The sequence below is a fragment of the Aethina tumida genome, chromosome 2 (genome assembly GCF_024364675.1).
Source record: "Aethina tumida isolate Nest 87 chromosome 2, icAetTumi1.1, whole genome shotgun sequence".
NCBI lineage: Eukaryota > Metazoa > Arthropoda > Insecta > Coleoptera > Nitidulidae > Aethina > Aethina tumida.
Window position 1 is genome coordinate 5,859,736 of NC_065436.1, and position 20,408 is coordinate 5,880,143.

At 28.4% G+C, this 20,408-nt stretch overlaps 3 protein-coding genes and 1 non-coding gene across 4 annotated transcripts in view; 3 read left to right on the forward strand and 1 right to left on the reverse strand.

Annotated features, from left to right (window-relative positions):
* Positions 1–7,404: 7,404 nt before the first annotated feature.
* Positions 7,405–7,478, reverse strand: Trnai-aau (transfer RNA isoleucine (anticodon AAU)). Its single transcript has one exon. It is a non-coding gene; the product is annotated as a tRNA-Ile (tRNA).
* Positions 7,479–10,594: 3,116 nt separating this feature from the next.
* Positions 10,595–12,106, forward strand: LOC109603486 (transcription factor SPT20 homolog). Its single transcript, XM_020019986.2, has one exon. The coding sequence runs from the start codon at positions 10,595–10,597 to the stop codon at positions 12,104–12,106; it is 1,512 nt and encodes a 503-aa protein (XP_019875545.2).
* A 437-nt stretch (positions 12,107–12,543) lies between these two features.
* LOC109604214 (DNA-binding protein D-ETS-3) overlaps positions 12,544–20,408 on the forward strand; it is a 149,987-nt gene continuing 142,122 nt past the window's right edge. The window contains exon 1 of the mRNA XM_049962839.1: positions 12,544–12,652. The gene's annotated coding sequence lies outside the window, so the exon portion shown is untranslated. The remainder of the gene's footprint in view (positions 12,653–20,408) is intronic.
* On the forward strand, positions 12,891–17,004 carry LOC109603487 (protein hunchback-like). The gene is made up of 3 exons (XM_049962842.1): positions 12,891–12,936; positions 12,993–13,238; positions 15,383–17,004. The coding sequence occupies exon 3, from the start codon at positions 16,207–16,209 to the stop codon at positions 17,002–17,004; it is 798 nt and encodes a 265-aa protein (XP_049818799.1). The 5' UTR covers positions 12,891–12,936; positions 12,993–13,238; positions 15,383–16,206.

Sequence of the window (20,408 nt, forward strand, 5' to 3'; positions counted from 1 at the left end):
TTACCTACTCATTATCACATAAAAAGTAAACTAAGAAGTACTAATTTATAAAAAAAAATATTTAGTTTAAATTTAGACCTTCGAATAGACATTACTCATTATATTCCCGTCCCCCTAATATACTCAATGACAAAAAAACACGAGGAAGGAGGTGTATAAATTTATTATTCTTGTGGTAAAACATACATGTTATGGCAAGCCACGATTATAATTTGGAAACAATGATTTTTTTTAAATAATTTAGTTAATAATGTGTTGGTCTATCGATGTTATCTAAATACTTCCCCAACAGGTCTTCGCACTGATTCAATGAGGTGATCTATTTCCTCTTGAGGTGTGGTATCCCAAGCTAACCATACTTCATGTCTTAGAACCCCCAAAGTCCGTGAGGGTTGGGGTAAATTTCATAGCTTTCTGCTCATCATATCCCAAACATGTTCCATGGGTGACAGGTCGGGAGATATGGCTAGCCATGCCATCAAATTCACATGGGTGTTTTCAAAAAAGTTTAGACTAATCCTGGAAACATGGGTTAGAGTATTATATTGCTGAAATATTGGATCCTTGGGCCGATTAAGGTAAGGAAGAACATTCGGCTCCACTAATTCCTGAAGATAATGTTGCGCTGTCATGTTGCCTCTAATAAAGACTAAAGGTGACCTACTTACATGAGCAGTAGCACCCCATACCGTGACGCCCATTGTTCGGTGTACATGTCCCTTAACATCAAACTGAGGTTGACGTGTTTTTCCCCGTCGTCGTCTGAGTCTTTTTGGCCCATCATGTTAACCCAAGCAGAATTGGGATTAATCAGAGAAGGTGACTGGATGCCTTTCCACATTCGAATGTTGTCGTTCTCTACACCAGTGTAGTCGTTGTCTTCGATTCTCAGCGGTCAGAGGTAGCAAAAGATGGGGCTGAGAATACTGCAGTCCAAATGACCTTATACGGAGATAGACCGTTCGGACAATTACTACATACCCTTCTTCTCTTAACCACTCATCAGTCAAAGATCTAGTTGTCTAAAATCGGTCTCTGAAGGCCATAAGTCTTAGACGTCGCTCTGGAGCTACATTTGTACCCCTTCGACGTCTGATGCCTTCTCTTCTTCGGTTTTGGGGACTATCAATCCACACACCGCCTTCTTAGTGTTGCAATTTGTTTGTCACTGACTGTATTTTAAAATTAAATTCCTACAGTTAATAATAGCATAACATAAGCTAATATTAGATAAAACCATTGTGAACTGGTTAATTGCTCAATAACTGAGTAGCTAAAAGATGATGCGCAAGACCTCAGAGGAAAACAACAAATTTTATAAAGTTTTCCTCCCCAGTTATCTGCAAATTTACTTAGTACTTTAGATTCATGTTGGTGTCTAATAATTGAATCACTTCATTAATATTCATTCAGTTCTTCGGCGACGATTTCCTCCGCCTGTTGTTCCTGCGACGTGGTGCTGCACCTGCACCGGGCATTCAGAGGACGCCAATACTGTCCCAGATGCCAACCACCGTTGCCGGAGGCGGAACTGCTCGAGCACCCGTCGTTGCAGGGCTACGTGCTGGAGCTGGCGAGCCACCTGGAAGTGCGTACGCACTTCATGGAGGGCCACGAGCTCGAATGATCAAGGATTTCCTCCTCATGGACGTGTGTGCGGTTTAGGTGGGACGGCGGGCATACCCATGAGGATGGAAATCGTTTGAAGAATCTATTCACTATGACAGCCTTCGCCACAGTGTTTCTGCTGCTTGCATATGCGCACCCTGTGTATAACGTTGTCGGAGCTTTACAATTTTTTGGACACTTTACATGTTAATTGGAATGTGTGGTAAAACTTATCCAGTATTAGGAAAGAATGAGGATGACCGCACGTCGTCTTATTTTTGGACAGCTTTAGTAAAATTAAATACGGTGATATTATAATATGGCTCAGTGCAGAGCACATCGTCTTTCAAAATCCGTTCCCTTGTCGATTTATCGTTAAAGTCTCGACTTTGCACCTTAACGTATTTTAAAACATTGCCATTTTCTTCTCACCATCCTCTGTATTATAAACCCTATTTTCTTCTTGTCGAAAGAATTCCCCAAAAATGTCTGTTCCAACATGATAAGTAAATTACAATTTATAATGTCGATGATAAAATAATAATTTTAATAAGTACGTTATTAGATACTCGGAAAAAACTATAATACTAACTACTAACTAAAAAACATAGTCCATAGAGAATTTCAATGTTTTCATATAATCATTTTGTCATGTTATATAAAAATTGTTTTTTAACGATTTGTTAAATAATGCGGCAAAACTATGACAAATAAGTTTATTAACATTGCTCACGTTAACTAAAATAAGTTTGGACAATTAATAATGTCACTTGCTTAATTTTTATGATTTAAATTAGCTTAAACTTATAAAAACGTTGTTAACAAATTGTTTAATAAATATTAATTATGTACTGGAATAAATTCATTAAAAAATAAGATATTCATAAAAGGCAATTTTAAATTAGCTGTTAATAATTGTTATTTGGCCACAAATTTTTTATAATTAAATGATAAAGTTTTTTTCTTATTAAATTTGAAATATTAACAGCTAATATTAAATAATGATTTAGTCAGAAAAAAATTAAATTATTTTGTACTAGTTGTTAATATTTAATATTATGTATACTTTAACAGTTTAATTATTTATTAGCTTTTAATATATCTAATGTGATTAGATAAAATTGCATTTTTATGGAAACTATATTCTTAAAACAATGCATCTGTCAAAGATATTGGATGACGGTTAATATACATAATAGCTGTTAATATTTAAAATTTGGTCGGAAAACAATATTACTAAAAAATAATGCTAAAATACTATTTCTGTGCCAACACATTTTTTTTGTTAATATTGTATTTTAGAAGAATGTCTAGAAATTATTTTATAAAAATAGTGATTCATTAGTGTAATATTTTAATCAAAAAGTATTTTTTCTGATTAAATTTAAAAAATTAACAGCTAATATTTAATACTAATTGTTAATTTTTAATATTACATGAATATTTTAACAATTTATTAAAATATTAGCTGTTAATATTTCAAATTTGATTACCAATTTTATGAAAAATATATTTATAAAACAATCCCTTTTCTCTCTTTTTATGAACACATATTTCAGAAATAATTTTTCTGTGCATCAGAAAATTTTTGATAATGTTTTATTTTAGAAGAATGTCTATTAATTATTTTATAAAAATATTACTTCATAAATGCAATATTTTGATAAAAAAGTATTTTTTCTGATTAAATTTAAAATATTCACAGCTAATATTTAATACTTATTGCTAATATTTAATATTATTATGAATTTTTTAACAATTTGTTTAAATATTATCTGTTAATATTTCAAATTTGGTCTTAAAAAAACTATATGAATACATTTTATTTATAAAATACCAATTCTATGTAAACCTATTTTTTTCTAATTAAATTTGAAATATTATTATAAATATTTTAAAAAATTTATTTAAATATTAGCTGTAAATATATCTGATTTAATTAAATAAAATAGGTATTTATGAAATACTATTTTTGTACAAAACAAATTTTTTGATAATGTTAAAAGAAAGTTGAAATATTAACACCTAATATTTAATACTGATTGATATATTTAATTTTATTATTACAGTTTAAAAAATTATATAAATATTAAGTTAATTTATCAAATTAATTATTTTATAAAAATATTACTTCATAAATGCAATATTTTCATAAAAAAGTATTTTTTCTGGTTAAATTTAAAATATTCGCAGCTAATATTTAATACTAATTGTTAATATTTAATATTATTATGAATATTTTAACAATTTGTTTTAATATTAGTTAAATTAATTTATTTTAATATATAAAAATAATGAATACTGAATACGAATTTTTATTTGTAGGATTGTATTTATTTAATTCTATTCTACTTTTTTAGATTTCCTCTGAACAATTGTACACAAAAATATAGAAACAATATGTCAGTTTAATATACCGATTGAAAGGTGAACATCTGCATTGACTTTTATCAGCTGCCCTTTCTATGGACACCTCATTACGTGCCCATACAATTACCAATTATAATAAATCCCTGAAAATGTTTAATATTAATTAATAATATCAATAGAATTAAAAAATAAAATATTAAACAATAATTCTTTAATAGTTTACAGTAATTAATTTAATCTTCACACCCCTTCCGACTTAATGATTTGTTAAGTTGCGTTTCACAGTTGGTTGGCACACAATCAAAGGCCAGGTGGTTTTTAAACGAAGGGTAGATTGCACATCTAAAGTTACATTTTGTTTAAGTAATTTAATAAGACCGTGATTAGTTGCAGCTTGTCAGCGTTAACGTGGTGTAAATAGCTTTTAATGAATTACATGCTGAGTCACAACACACGCACCCACCACCTAAGGGTGAGTATTAAGTTTAAGTATGATTATTTTAATTCTGTTAAGACAAATTTTTTAGCCATTTAATAAATCCACACGTAGATAGATACGTGGATGTAAATGCAACATATATCATTGGGGGGTGTTAGCAACAATGCGGAACCGTAGGATTGCAAAAGCAAACGCCCTCCACCCCCCCTGATAGATACACGATCGTTGCGGAGCACGAAAATAGCTGATCTGATTTAGATTATTCTGTGTTGTGGATGGGTTTTTACTTGGTAACGTATTTGCTGAATGGATCCCATTATGGAACCTGTCGCAACCCGAGATTTACTTGTCAATTGATAACTCGACGCTATCTAACGAAAATAGATTTCGCACGATGCAAAAATGTTTTGCGAATTTATGAGCGACAGGTGATTGAATTTTGTTTTAATCGGGGATGTTTTTTTATTAATTAATAACAACGTGGGTGGTGAACAACTTATATAAATTTTATTAAATGTTGAAACGGTGTCTGAATATTCAAAACTATTATTATTATTTGTATTAATTGTATGAATATTTTACATTTGAAGGAACAACACCCAACAAGGTTATGAGAATAATTCTATTTTATACAAATACTTAATTTCTGATATAATATATACTAAATGACAAAGTAATATTACATGATCAAATTTGATATATTAACATATGAAAAAATGTTCTATTAAAATAATTACTGAGCATTCTTTTAAAATCTGTCATTTGTAAAATATGTGTTCATAAAATATCATCTTTTTCTAATCAAATTTGGAATATTAACAGTTAATACTACTTCTAACTATTAACTGTTAAAATTTTAATAACAACATTGCTGTAGATGGTTTTTATTTCAAATTTGATAAATTAACAGCTAATATTTATATAAATTGTTAAAATATTAATAACAAAATTAAATAATAACAATCAGTATTAAATATTAGATGTTAATATTTCAACATTCTGTTAACATTACCAAAAAAATTGTTTTGTACAAAATACCTATATTATTTAATTAAATCAGATATATTTACAGCTAATATTTAAATAAACTGTTAAAATATTTATAATAATATTAAATATTAATAAGTAGTATTAAATATTAGCTGTTAATATTTCAAATTTAATAAAAAAGGTTTGCATAGTATTGGTATTTTATAAATAAGATGTATTCATATAGTTTTTTTCAAGACCAAATTTGGAATATTAACAGCTAATATTTAAATAAATTGTTCAAATATTCATAATAATATGAAATATTAACAATTAGTATTAAATAATAGCTGTAAATATTTTAAATTTAATCAGAAAAATACTTTTTTATTAAAATATTCCATTTATAAAGTAAAATTTTATTAAAATAATTAATAGGCATTCTTCTAAAATACAACAAATTTTCTGAAGCATAAAAAAATTGTTTCTGAAATATGTGTTCATAAAAATATATATATTTTTTTTTGACCATGTACTTTTAGAATCTCATATCTTTGGCAAAAGAGATTATTTTATAAATATACTTTTCATAAAAATGGTAATAAAATTTTATATATTAACAGCTAATATTTTAATAAATTGTTAAAATATTCATAATAATATGAAATATTAACAATTAGTATTAAATATTAGCTGTTAATTTTTCAAATTTAATCAGAAAAAATACTTTTTAATCAAAATATTACATTAATGAATCACTATTTCCTTAAAATAATTACTAGACATTCTTCTAAAATACAAATTTTAAATATTATCGGTTATTATTTATATTAACTGTCATACTTTTGTAATCCAATACCTTTGACAGAAGAGATGTATTGTTTTAAGAATATAGTTTTCATAAAAATGCAATTTTATCTAATCACATTTGATATATTAACAGCTAAGCATTAATTAATTAAATTGATAATAATGAAGAAAATTTAAATAAATACAATCCTACAAATAAAAATTTCAACTAAACTATTCATTATTTTTATATATTAAAATAAATTAATTTAACTAATAATTAAATTAAATATATTGGTCTTATATAATAAATAATAATAGAATATTTTAATTTAAATTAATAATACAGTTACTAAAATATAATTTTTATTAAAATTGAGGCATAAAAATACAGTTACTTTTGTATTTAATTACGTGTAATGTCAAAAGAGTCGTAAATGACATTTTATTATTATACGTTAATCATTAAATATAAGATATCAGTAATTAAGCAGTTATATAGGGTGAGTAATTTTTACAGGTGACACGCGTTTTATGTCCGAAAATTTTTATAGTCTGCAGCTTATTTCAATTCATAAAATTACAGTCTAGTCCGTATAATTAATGACCAAAACTAACTAGATATAATGCCATGCATTAAACGCTGTTCATTACAAGTTGTAGCACTAAATATGTGCATACGTAATAACGATACCCATAAAGATTTATCAAACTGATAACGTATGAATTATTAATGTTCAAAATTCAAATATTGCTGTTTTAATTAATGTGATATATTGCTGTGTATCCCCTTGATTCCCACCCTATGTTATTAGCATCAGATTTGTGAATTTTCGAAAACTCGTCTTCAAACCAAACCAAAGTTTATTAAATTGTATTTGTAACTCACAAGATAACTCAAGAAAATAATTTATATTTAATATTTTATTAATCAACCAAAATTATATTTTTATTGCAATGAAAAAAACGAAGTAAAATTTATTTATTTAACAAAATATGTACAATAAACTTTTATATTTTGATTTAAAAATATTGTTGAACCATATTATATTATATTATATTATAAATATTTGTATATAAACTATTAAACACGTTATTTTTAGTTAAAAATAGTTTCCTTAATGAAAAAAGTGTGATTAGGTTCTTTATTATAGAAGTTACTAAACTTTTGTAAAGTATTGTGCACATTAAATATTTCAAATTTTAGAAAAAATAATAGTAAAAAAAGTTGGCCCATGAGGGGATCGAACCCGCGACCTTCGCGTTATTAGCACGACGCTCTAACCAACTGAGCTAATGGGCCACCTGTACAATATTGTTTTTTACATAGTCTATTCGTAACAGTTATTATAAATAGTTTTTATTTTTTAGGTGGGGGAATACTATTACACACATTAGTACCGAATACCAATATTCATATTCAGTGTATCATTAACCACACTGAATATGACTAGCCAGAGAGTATTGCATTGAATATGACTAGCTAGATAGTTCTTACTACCTACCTACTAAAGGTAGTACCCCCCCAAGACCTCACAATGTACTGCCAGTTTACCAGATTGTCTGCTTTTAAAACCTACCTAGAAAGTAGAAAAGTAGTGATACTACTTTAGAGTACTCGATACCAAATGCATACAGAATCAGGGATAGAATAAAGGAAAATTTAACGTAATAGTTAGTTACTTTGAAGTGTTCTCAACATCTCTGGACTTTCAACTCTCCTTTCTCAGATTTTTGCAGACCTTCAATGTAAAATAGAAGTGGTACCATACCTAAACTAACATAAATAATTAAATAAATCTGTCCATTATCTGTATTTTATTTTCTATAGACAATGAGTAACTGAAAAATAAAAATTTTACATATAGAATTGTCATTTCGTCATCTTATAGGTAGTACCGGTGGTTCATTAGAGAGAATAATATTTTGAATCTTTTACGAGTACTTCAACGATATACCTTTTGGACAAAGGAACCAACTGATCTAATGAGCCACATGTGTAATATTGTTTTTTATATAGTCTGTTTATAATAGTTATTATAAATATATTTTTATTTTTTTGGGTGAGGGAATATTTTTACACACATTAGTACCAAATACCAATATTCATAATCATCTACTCTGAATATGACTAGTCGGAGAGTATTACACTAAATATGACTAACAAGAGGGTACCACCTACCTATTAAAGGTAGTATCGCAAGATCTCACAATGTACTGCCAGTTTACCAGATTTTCTGCTTTTAAAACTTGGGATTACCTAGAAAGTGGAAAAGTAGTGATACTACTTCAGAGTACTCGACGCCAACTGCATACAGAATCAGAGATAGAATAAAGGAAAATTTAACGTGTTCTTAAAATCTCTCCCTTCTCAGATTTTTGTAGACCTTCAATGTAAAATAGAGGTGGTACCTTAGTCTAAACTAACATAAACATATCTAACCATATCTTATCTTATGTCTTATTTTCTATATTTATATTGAATTTTTACGTATAGGAATATTATTTCGTCATCTTAAGGGTAGTACCGGCATCTCATTGGAGAGAATCTCTTACGAGTACTTCAACAATACTCCTTTTGGCCAAAGAAACAATGCTAAACTATGAACGTATATGAATCAAGGTAAGTAGGCAGCTATACTCTATTCAAACATTCAAACATTGTTTACTTCATTCTGTACCTTATGTGAATAAACTATAGATAAAAATTATTATAAAAAAATAGCATATATTTATTATAAAGGAGAAGAAAATAAAATAAAAACTCAGTCATATAGAAGATTTATTTTAAAAAATGAAAAACTACAAGAAAACCAATAGTACTCGATTCTTGTACTCGACCCTCACTTGTAATAAATAATCCTTCAATTAACTATCAATGTTTAATAGTTTAATTTAAAGTAAAAGACAGAAAAATCAAGTGTAATGTAAGACTCCATCCAATCTAATCCAATAACAGAAACATAAAGTATCTGATTATATATTCAAAATAATTGACAACCCATACTACAACAATTCGACATGGGAAGTTCAAAATCGCATTTCTAACGTGCACAGCAATCACAGCAGATGAGTATGTGGACCACATCATTTTCCCATAAACGCAAATGGATTCGACACGCTTCTCCAGAGATAGAGCCGAATCGACTGGCAGTAAGTAAATTAAGGCGTATCTGGCTGCATAAAGAGCGAGATCGTAGCGGAGGGCACCATTAAATCGGGCTGCCGGTGGTCCTCTTTCGTTCACAATGAATACTGATGATAGGGGTGTGTCTCGATTAGTAATACTACAATCTTGAAGGGGGATGAGATCTCCACTGGCTTTATGCGATTGTTGTGAACACCATTTTAGGATAAGTGTCATCGAGAGATAAATATAGAAGTAAATTTATTAAAATTTAAGGTACAGTGGTGGAAAAAAGTGAGGAATATTTTCAAAAATTTTATTTTTTATTAAAAAAAGTGAAAACCTGTGAATATAGTAATCATTGGGAAAACATTAAGTAACATTTGTAACTAAATATTCCATACTTTTTTCTGCATATTCTTTGGGAAACTCCACTGTTGAAGATAATGAAAATGAAGAGAGCTAACTCATCTAAAACAGCATAATAATTTCTTGGATGTATTTCCAAATAGATTAACTATAAATTTTATACAAATATGTAACTAGAATAAATTTAGAAACAGAAGGAAAATTATTTTATTTTTATGTTTAGCTGTAATAACCCAAGTGGAGTTCCCTCGTCCCTTTTCAGATGGTATTGTATCGAATTAACGACGACTGTAGCTGATATATCAGTTTAGCATTGTGGGGTGACAATCTTCGTTCGCCATTGGGCTCTTAGCCACTGGTTTTATTGTTATTTTACTTTCCAGAATAGGAACTTTTATGTTGATTATGAGTTTAGTATAATAAAAATGCGTTTTATTTCACTGGGAATCTCATAAATCTGAATAATTATTACCTATAAATTTCGAATAACGTACCATTAGTCGACCAGGATAACACGGATTGTTTTATTTTATGTAGATTCAAAGGATACTATTATGAATGTAATGTATAATCAATGCATTTTTATTTAAAATTATAAGTATTAAAAAGGCAATAACAAGCTTGAATTATAGATATTAATGGCCATAAACTTTTTTAATAAACCAAATCAAATTTACAGTACTAATGTTACCTGTAATTAATTTGATTTTTACCATATTTTATAAATTAATCATTATCAATTGTATTTAGATTAAAATGGATTCATTAAAAGGATTATAAGGACATGACTACCTGTTTCAATTGTTTAACAAAATTAACATAGGAGAGTCTACCTAATTTAAGGTACCCAGCTTTCTATTTAACAGCATGCAGTTATCATTCAAAGTCACACCGAAACTCTATTTGAACAATCGTTTAAAGTCATGAATAACCATAAAAGTTTATATCTTCAAAACAACGGACAAAACTCTAACAACATTCAAGACTTAAGACAACCCCATCATAATTCCCAGCTGCACTGTCAGTTACAAGTTCCTCCGATATACTTCCAACCTCACATCATGCAGCAAAAAACAGTCTTCGTGCCCCCACAAGTTAGTGAACAAAGATATTTTAATGGACAGTACCTTCAAGGATACTACCTCATCCAACATCAAAATCCAGCAGGAGGGTTTATTTTTACGGTGCAACAACAGAAGCAGTTAACTCCAGAAGAAGCCCCGGTGACAAATGGTCAACAAGTGCAACCTGCAGGAAACAATAACCCTGTGATTACTGAGGATAATCAACGAAACCAACTACAAGTAAATTCAAAGAAGCAGAAGCTTTCGAATCCTCAAAAAACGATGGAACAACAACATAAGCAGTTAACTCCAGAAGCCCCGGTGACAAATGGTCAACAAGTGCAACCTGCGATTACTGAGGATAATCAACGAAACCAACTACAACAAGTAAATTCAAAGAAGCGGAAGCGTTCGAATCCCCAAAAAACGGTGGAACAACAACAACAGAAGCAGTTAAGTCCAGAAGGAGTCCCGTTGACAAGTGGTCAACAAATGCAACCTCCAGTAACCAATAATCTTGGAGTTACTAAGAATAATCAAAGAACACAACAAGTAAATTCAAAGAAGCGGAAGCTTTCGAATGAATTGATTCAGAATGATCAAAGACTGCAACAACAGGTAGTTAAGACGAAGCAACGGCAGCGGTCGCCTTTGCTGGTTCCTGCACGCCGACAAGAAGATTTTTTTAAGAATTATGGATGTGATATTTGTTTGATGCGTTTCGACAAATTGTCTGAGAAAACTGTACACATGGATTCAGTTCATCCTAATATTCAAGGACAATTTATATTCCCATTGCTTTTTTGTTTTCATCTGCAAGCCTCTAACGAGCAGCAACAATCGAGTCCACAAGAAGTACCATTACTCTCAGCTTTTCAACAGGAAGCTTCTGATACTAACAACAAACAGCTGCAGTCGGGCTGCTCCAGTGGTCAACAAGAGAAGCAGCGGGCTCCAGTCCAAGAAGAATTGTGTCTTCCAGAACAGTCGCAGCAGCTAACTCCAGGACAAACCTTGACAGATGACCCACAAATGGAAGCTACAAGCGCGTTGAATCCTAACAATCAGCAACAATTGAGTTGGAAAAAGGAAGAAGTTGTTGTGCCGTTGGGTCAGCCTGAACAAAAAAAGGACACAACCCAAAACACGGAACAACATCAGCAACTGCCACCACAGAAATCCGCACTGAAAATATACAAGTGTGATTACTGTACAAGACGTTTCTCTAAGATGTGCTACAAAAAGCAGCACATGAACGACGTACATAATGAGGAAAATAAAATTAAATGTGTGACTTGTGGTAAGAAGTTCGATACGGAAGAGAAGCGTGATAGACACGCTTTGTGGCATACGACAGAAAAGGACACATAAATGCTACATATGTCCCACGTCTTATACAACAACATCGATGTCTGTAATGAATAATAAATATTTCTACAAAATATGTTGTTTTTATATATGTAATATAGATTATGGTAAATGTACAACTGTAACAGTACTAATATTATTACACTCAATTGAAAATACAAAAAGAAGACGTCTCCTTCAAGTGGCCCACACTGTATATATTATAAGGAATGGCCTATTATACATACAAATAAGATATAAATAGAAAGTGATGAATATTATTTACGGAAAAGGAATATCTAACACGCATAAACTGATATATACTAAAAAGATGCAATATATAACAATTTAACTGTACAAATAATTTAGTTTACTTACCAATTTTTAAGTGTTTGGACCGTGGAGGAATGAATAAATCCAAAACAACATAACCCCCAAATTCAATACCCATCAATATTTTGTGTTTGTCCTACGTAAAGTTTGAATCAAATTTATTTATTTGTTTTAAAGTTAATGTTAATAAAGTTAATAGGAATTGTTGTATGTGCATAAATTTTTATAATTTAACGTGTAAGTAATCCAATTTTTATTTAAATATATATGCGGTTATGACGCACACCGAAAGGCATTTTCAATTTCAATTGTTCCTGGATTGCTTTTTCAAATTAGTACTTAGATTTTGTCTATGTACAGTGTATGAAAAAAGTATGGAATATTTATTAACAAATGTTTTCCCTGATTTTTTGTAAATCTGAACAAATCTAATTTACTGTAATGTCGGTCCATTAATCACAATAATATTAATTTCACAGGTTTTACTTTGTTGAATAAAAAATCAATTTGGTCTGGAAAAAGTATGGAATAGTTTATTAATATTTATAAAAAATTGACAATAACTCAAATATTTCAGTATTTTAGGTATTTAATCTACCATTCTCTGCAATGTGACAACAGGAATTTGTTGCCACAGCTCCTGTATGGTTTGAAAATGTTCTTGTCTGCTCAATAGGTAGGATTTAGGTAGGAGGACTGAGATGGCCATTCAAGCACAGTTAAATTTTTCATTAAGAAACACTCTTTAACAACTTTAGACCTGTGTTAGGGATCGTTGTCTTGTTGAAATATCCAACCAAGTGGCATCTCTTCCTCGGCAAATGTAAGCATGATGTTCTCCAGAATGTTTCTTTATTGAAAACGATGCATTTCAGCCTCCAATTGAATCCATTGTTATATTATTAACTTTTAGATTAAATTGTGTCGATAGTTCTTCCATAATTTGTCTTGATGTTTTGCGAGGATCTTTGAGGAAAAGCATTCTTATAATTTCATCTCTCTTAGAAGTGGTTTTTGATAGACGTTCTGGTTTGCGTCCATTTTCAACACTTTCTTGAGTAGTGCATGGAGTTCTACAGAATGTTTCTCTATTGAAAACGATCCATTTTACCGTCCAATTGAATCCATTGTCATATTATTAACTTTTAGATTAAACTGTGTCGAAATTTCCTCCATAATTTGTCTGGATGTTTTGCGAGGATCTCTGAGGAAAAGCCTTTTATAATTTTATCTATTTTAGGAGTCGTTTTTGCTGGACGTTCTGGCTTGCGTCCATTTTCAACACTTCCTTGAGTAGTGCATGGAGTTCTACAGAATGTTTCTCTATTGAAAACAATCCATTTTAGCCTCCAATTGATACCATTGTTATATTATTAACTTTTAGATTAAACTGTGTTGAAATTTCCACCATAATTTGTGTTGATGTTTTGCGAGGATCTTTAAGGAAAAGCCTTTTTATAATTTTATCTATCTTAGGAGTGGTTTTTGGTGGACGTCTTGGCTTTTTTAACACTATTACAACAAATATAAAAAATTCCAGGGGATAAAAATCCAATTTTTAAAAACATTCCATACTTTTTTCCACCATGTATATAGATTTTATCTATTAGATGTAGTTTTTGAGATATTTATTCTTTTATGATACACTTTTCACCTTATAGTTGAAAAAAAAAACAACAAACAATTTATTTATATACATTTATTTCCGAAAACAATTATACATACTTAATAGTTGTAGAGTCTCAGTGAAGATTCCAATAAGTATCATTGGTATTGATCTTCAATAGTTATAATATTCTGACGGAATCTTTCAATTTTTTCTTCGTGAGAGTTATCCTTTCTACTTATATTAAAGTTTGAAACCACATTTTTCTCTAACCGTGTATAATTCTCTTATCTTTCCCATATAAAACAAAATCGAATTCGAGTTAAAGACTTTACAAAATGCTTCATAAGTATCAGTTTAATATGCATTGACCAGAAATAAGATTTTCTCAAAGAACTAAAGGTTAATTGATAATTTTTAATCACAATTTTTGATAACCCAATACTGATTCTTCCACTTTATTATCAAAGAAGGAAGTTAACCATTTTTAAATCAACACAACTTGCTCACTGGTGTTCTTCATACTTAATTTGTTTTAAGGCTATAATATAAGATATATTAATTTTGGGTATAAGATTTCTATTTTAACCTCAAAAGATATCTTATTTAATTGCTTTTGATGTTTATTTGGCGCCCTTATTGCCCATTTAGGTTGACAAAATGATACAAATTTTTCTAATTACTCCTGTAGTTGAACAACTCAGCAAACTTGATTATAGGCATTAATTAAATGCCTCTATTTCATAGTTAGTATTATTTCATAGACCATTTTTGCAATAAGAATGTGGATCTATTTATTTAAATTTAAGTCTATAGTTCCCATTACAAATTAATTTATAAACTAACTAACAATCTTGATAACTAAAAGTATTTATAAAATGTTAAAGACAATGGCTAAATTGTAGAGTACAATTTCTTATTTAAACAAAAACGAAAATTAATCAAGGAATCGTTATATTTTAAATTAGTTAAAATATTAGCTAATATTTTATGTGTTACCAGAAATTTTACTTTTCACATTATATGTCTTGTATAATTTATTATCTAGTTATATAAACTACCTTATATAGATTGAACACATCCAATAATGGAGAAAATTTGAGTTTATCCTAAAGTAATTGAGCCTCAAAAAACCTCTCCTAAATTTTAGAAAAACCTTGTGTAATTCCTTAATTATTTCAACAAATAAAATGTTGATTGATAACTAAGGTAACATTAAGTTTTTAGTTTGAGTGTGTTAAAAGTGGTGTAATTAGTCGTAATTATATATAATTAATTTTATGTATAAGTTAAACCCTGAATGTTAGTTATTATTTTGGTTGAACACTGTTGTTTTATACTTTCAACATTGTTTCTTCCAGTTGGTCCGGCAAGAGGCACAGCGATATAATGTTACGGAAATGACGTAACTGTTGAGGGCCAGAAACAGGAGTTGTGCACGCGATGCATTAATATTAAGTGTCCGATGGCTCGTTCACTTAACCGTACTTCATTATTTATTGCCTCAAGTCCCACCAGATGAGTGAATTTTTTTAGTGCAGACCTCAACACATAATTCTTGCTTGTTGTTGCTCAAATGAGCTTTAAAACAAGAAGTTTCCAGTTCAAAAAGCATATTATGCATAAGTACATAATCACGACCAGATTACAATAAAGATTAGCCAAGTTATCAGTTGAAATATGGGTCATTAGAGCCCATGTTCGGCGTTTAAAAATAAGAGAGTGAGCTATTATCCTTGGATAGGACGAATTTCCAGTGTCAGATGGTAGTAATGGCATCTTCGAAGCTCAGGAAGGCATGAACGCCATTTGAGAACATAATGGGACGCTGCCAACTTTGATCAGGGACCGTGCACAATTAGAAATAGACCCGGCAACATTGGCACGCTCGATCGCATCCAGTGTTTCTAACGACAATTAAACCGGTTAATATTCTATATGTAATAGGATAATGATTCAAGGGGTGGTTACAGTCTTGGGGAGACTTTTTTGACCTGTAATTAATCTGTATAAACGTATGCAACCTATAAGTTAATCCAAAATTAACTAAATTTAGAAAATAAGAAGTGACTACAGGTAATGTATGCATTGAAGTTATACCTGACAACATATATAAAAAGTTATGCATTGATTCAAGTTGTATCAATCAATCCAGACATCGATAGCTAATTGAATTGAAGACAAAATGGTTTCTTCAATAATCCCAGCTTTCGACAAAGCCAGTTACAGTGATTCTTCTGAAAACACTTCGGAGTCCAGTGTTAAATCAACAAAGAGAAGAACCACCTCGAATAAAAAGAAGGGAAAAACATGTCGCAACTGCTTGGAGACATTTACTAATATAGAAGACTTTTGGCAACACTCCAGGATCCACATAAGAGAAGATAAATTAATAGCTTGTCCAGTATGTCCCTTTGTAACGGAATACAAGCATCATTATACCTACCACATGGGCCACCACACCGGAAACAAGCCATTTAAATGCGACCAATGCACATACGAATGTATCAGCAAGTCCATGTTGATTTCCCATCAGAAATCCCATTCCGACTTGTGCCAATATCGATGTGCTGATTGCGACTACAAAGGGAAATTTGCACGCCTGCTCAAGATTCATGCCAGAAGAACCGGCCACACTCCCGGACAAGTTTTGAAACCCGATGGTACCCCGGATGAAACCAAAGTCGTTGAGGTTTACGGGAGGAAGCGCCTTCGTAAGAGCAGTGTGGGGAAAAGTCATGAAGTTAAAACTGAAATTGAACCTTATGTTCCACCACCTAAGGCTAAATGCTTAGATGATTCGATTGATGATTTGCCAGATCCTTTCGTGTGTGATTTTTGTTGCTTGGAATTGTATGTGGATTACGATAAGCACATGGCTTACCACAACAAAGATGATCCGATGTCTTGTAATGAATGTGGTGTACGTTATTTGTATGGATTGGAATTTTTTATTCATCTTGAACTTAAACATAAAAAATAAAACATTATTAACTATATGTCATTTTTCTTGGACCTTTACCTTCCACTTTAATCAATCAAACATTGTACTACTACATTTCCAACTTAATAGATTCCAACAGGTGTTATTGATCTTCCAATGTTCTGATGGAATCTTCCACCATTTTCTTCGTGACAGTTATCTTTTGTACTGTAGTTTGAAACCATATTTTTTCTAAGTGTGTTAACTGTATTTGGTTTCAACATTTGAGTAATCTCTTTAAGATTGAGTTATTGTTTAAATAGTGGGGAGTTGAGGCCCTTTAGCCAAGGAGATAACTCTTATTTTCATAGGGTAGTGAAGTTATTTGCTATAAAAGAGTTTTGAAGCACTGATCATTCGAATTGTGTGTTGTTAATTATTACTTACTAATAAAAAAGATTTTTAAATGCTTTAATAAAATAAAATTTACTAAATAAAACAAATTTGACTAATTGTGTCTTACTTTTACATTGAAAGTGAAATAAAAGGAAACAAATTTTAAAAATTATATGATTAATATTTTAAAATTGACAAAAGTGAAATAAATGAACTAAAATATTTGAAAATTGAAATAAAGTCATTTCTAAAAATTGAAAAATATTAAAATTTAATATATAAGTTAATTTAATTTTAAAAATTATTGAAAAAAATAGAAAGTGAATAAATTTGTCTAAATTATTTTTTAAAATTATTGAAATATGTACATACAATAAATTCTACAATATTTAAAATTACTTATTCTAATCTTTTTTAACACCAATAATATTTAAACTACGAAATATAACGATTTGGAATAATTATGTCTTATGTTATATCAATAAGAAATTTAAATCTCAATAATAAATTTAAATTATAATTAATAATGAAAGTAAAATGTTTTTTGTATGTTATTATAATAAAAATGTATTTCTAAATAATTAAATAATAGAATTTTAAAATAAAATTATCTAACAATTGTCAAATATTATTTTAAATAAGTTTATTAAATTTTAAAATTATTTAAATGTTATATAAAAATATATTAAATGAATGAACTATAACAATTAATAAGAAACTTAACATTTTTAAAAATTATTGAAACAAAATAAATTTTGAAAATCATTATATAAAAACGATTTTTAAATGCATTAATAAAATAAAATTTACTAAATAAAACAAAAGTGACTTAATTGTGTCTTACTTTACTTTGAAAGTGAAATTAAGAGTAACAAATTTTAAAAATATATAATTAAGTGAATTAAATAAACTAAAATGTTGTTACAAATTAATGAAATAAAGTCATTTCTAAAAATTAAAAAAATTATTAAATAATTAATAAATAAGTTAATTTAATATTTAAAAATTATTATAAAAAATATCTTAAAATAATCTGAAAATTGAAAAAAACAGTCAAATTTATTTTTTATTGAAATATGTTTCTCTAATCTTTTTTAACACTAATAATATTTAAACTACGAAATAAAACGAATTTGAATAAATATGTCTTGTTTTAAAATTAAATCAAAAGAAAATTATATTTTAAAAATTATATATTTAAAACTGGACAAATATTAAAAGCGTAATAAAATGCTTTTTATAAGTTGTTATAATAAAAATTTGTTTCTAAATAATTAAATAACAGAATTTTAAAATAAAATGATCTAAAAATTGAGAAATAGTAAATATTTAATAAATAAGTTTATTAAATTTTAAAATTATTTAAATATTATATAAAAATATATTAAATGAATAAGTAACTAAATCAATTAATAAGAAAGCTAATTTTTTTAAAAATTATTGGAACAATAAAATAAATTTTAAATATTATATAATTAATTAAATTTTATTTTATTATATAATTAATTAAAACAGACATACATCAAAAGTGAAATAAATGAATTAAAATATTTTTACAAATTATTGAAATAGAGCCATTTTTAAAAATTGAAAAATATTAAATATTTAATAAATAAGTATAATTTAATTATAAAAATTATTGAAAAAATATCTTATAATTATCTAAAAAGTGAATAAAAAATCAAATTTATTTTTTAAAATTATTGAAATATGTACCTGTAATAAATTCTATAATATTTAACACTTTAAACAATGAAAATAAAAAGAATTTGAATAATTATATCTTAACTTAATTTAAAAATTAAATCAAAAGAAATTTATATTTTAAAAATTATATAATTAATACCTGAAAATGGACAACACAACAATGTAATAATATTTTAATATTTTTTATAAGTTATTATAATAAAAATATCTAAAAACTGAAAAATATTAAATATTTAATAAATAAGTTTATTAAATTTTATAATTATTTGAATATATTAAATGAATGAATAAATATAACAATTACTAAGAACATTCTTAAAAATTATTGATATAATAAAATAAATTAAACGAATAAATAATTATAAAATCAAATTTAAAGATTTTACAAAATGCTTAATAATTATCAATTTAGTCGCAAATTTATAATTTACACTTCTTAAAGAGACCATTTATCACCCAAAAAATATTTTAAATACAATATAACAATAAAATAAATATCTATCTGGTCGAGGTAGAAATCCTGCAACAACTCCTGCTTAAGATCATTTTTTGAGACATAACTTTGAGGTAATAGTTTGTGACTACAAGAATTTTACAGACTCAGTTAAAAAACGTAGAAGGAATTCGAATAAGCATTGAAACTATTGGACAACGACCTAGGTAAAGTAATTTGTAACCCCAACCCTGATTTTGAGTGTGAAGATGTCATTCGTAATTATCATAAGTATTTTAAATTTTTTTAGTAAGACTGTATTGTTTAAGATTTCTTGTAACAAATAATCCTATTTTTAAATAAAAATACAAATAAATGTAAACATTATTTGTCCCTTTTTCAGAAAATATTTATAATAATCAATTAATATTGGTGTGGTGCGTTAATTTTTTTTGTACAAGAAGTCATTACAATTGACATCGTCCTTTCTTTCGAAACAAAATGAATGAGTTGATAAAATTGTTTCAAGTATCTTTAATACTTTGCCCTTTGACCTCTTTATGGAATTTATATTGCTCAGCAGATAGCAGTAAACAGTGTACATGATCTAGTCAGGAAATATAGGATGCGATACAACGCATGATGTGCCTAATTATCAGCGGCGATTAGGGATGAACAGAAACCGCGAGGATTGGTGGCAATATGGGGAAGCGCATGCGACGTAGGCGGGGTTATAAGCTCTTCCTGCTGAATACCGAAAACCAGCAGTAACTTACACATGTTGAACACGAATTAAATGTTAATATTTTTAGCAAATTTCTTGAATAAATATTAATAATTATTAGGTGGGCATATTTCCAATCTTTGTCTAAATTTAAATAAATAAAATCAAAAATCAACGTCATTAAAATTCCAATATTTATTAAGT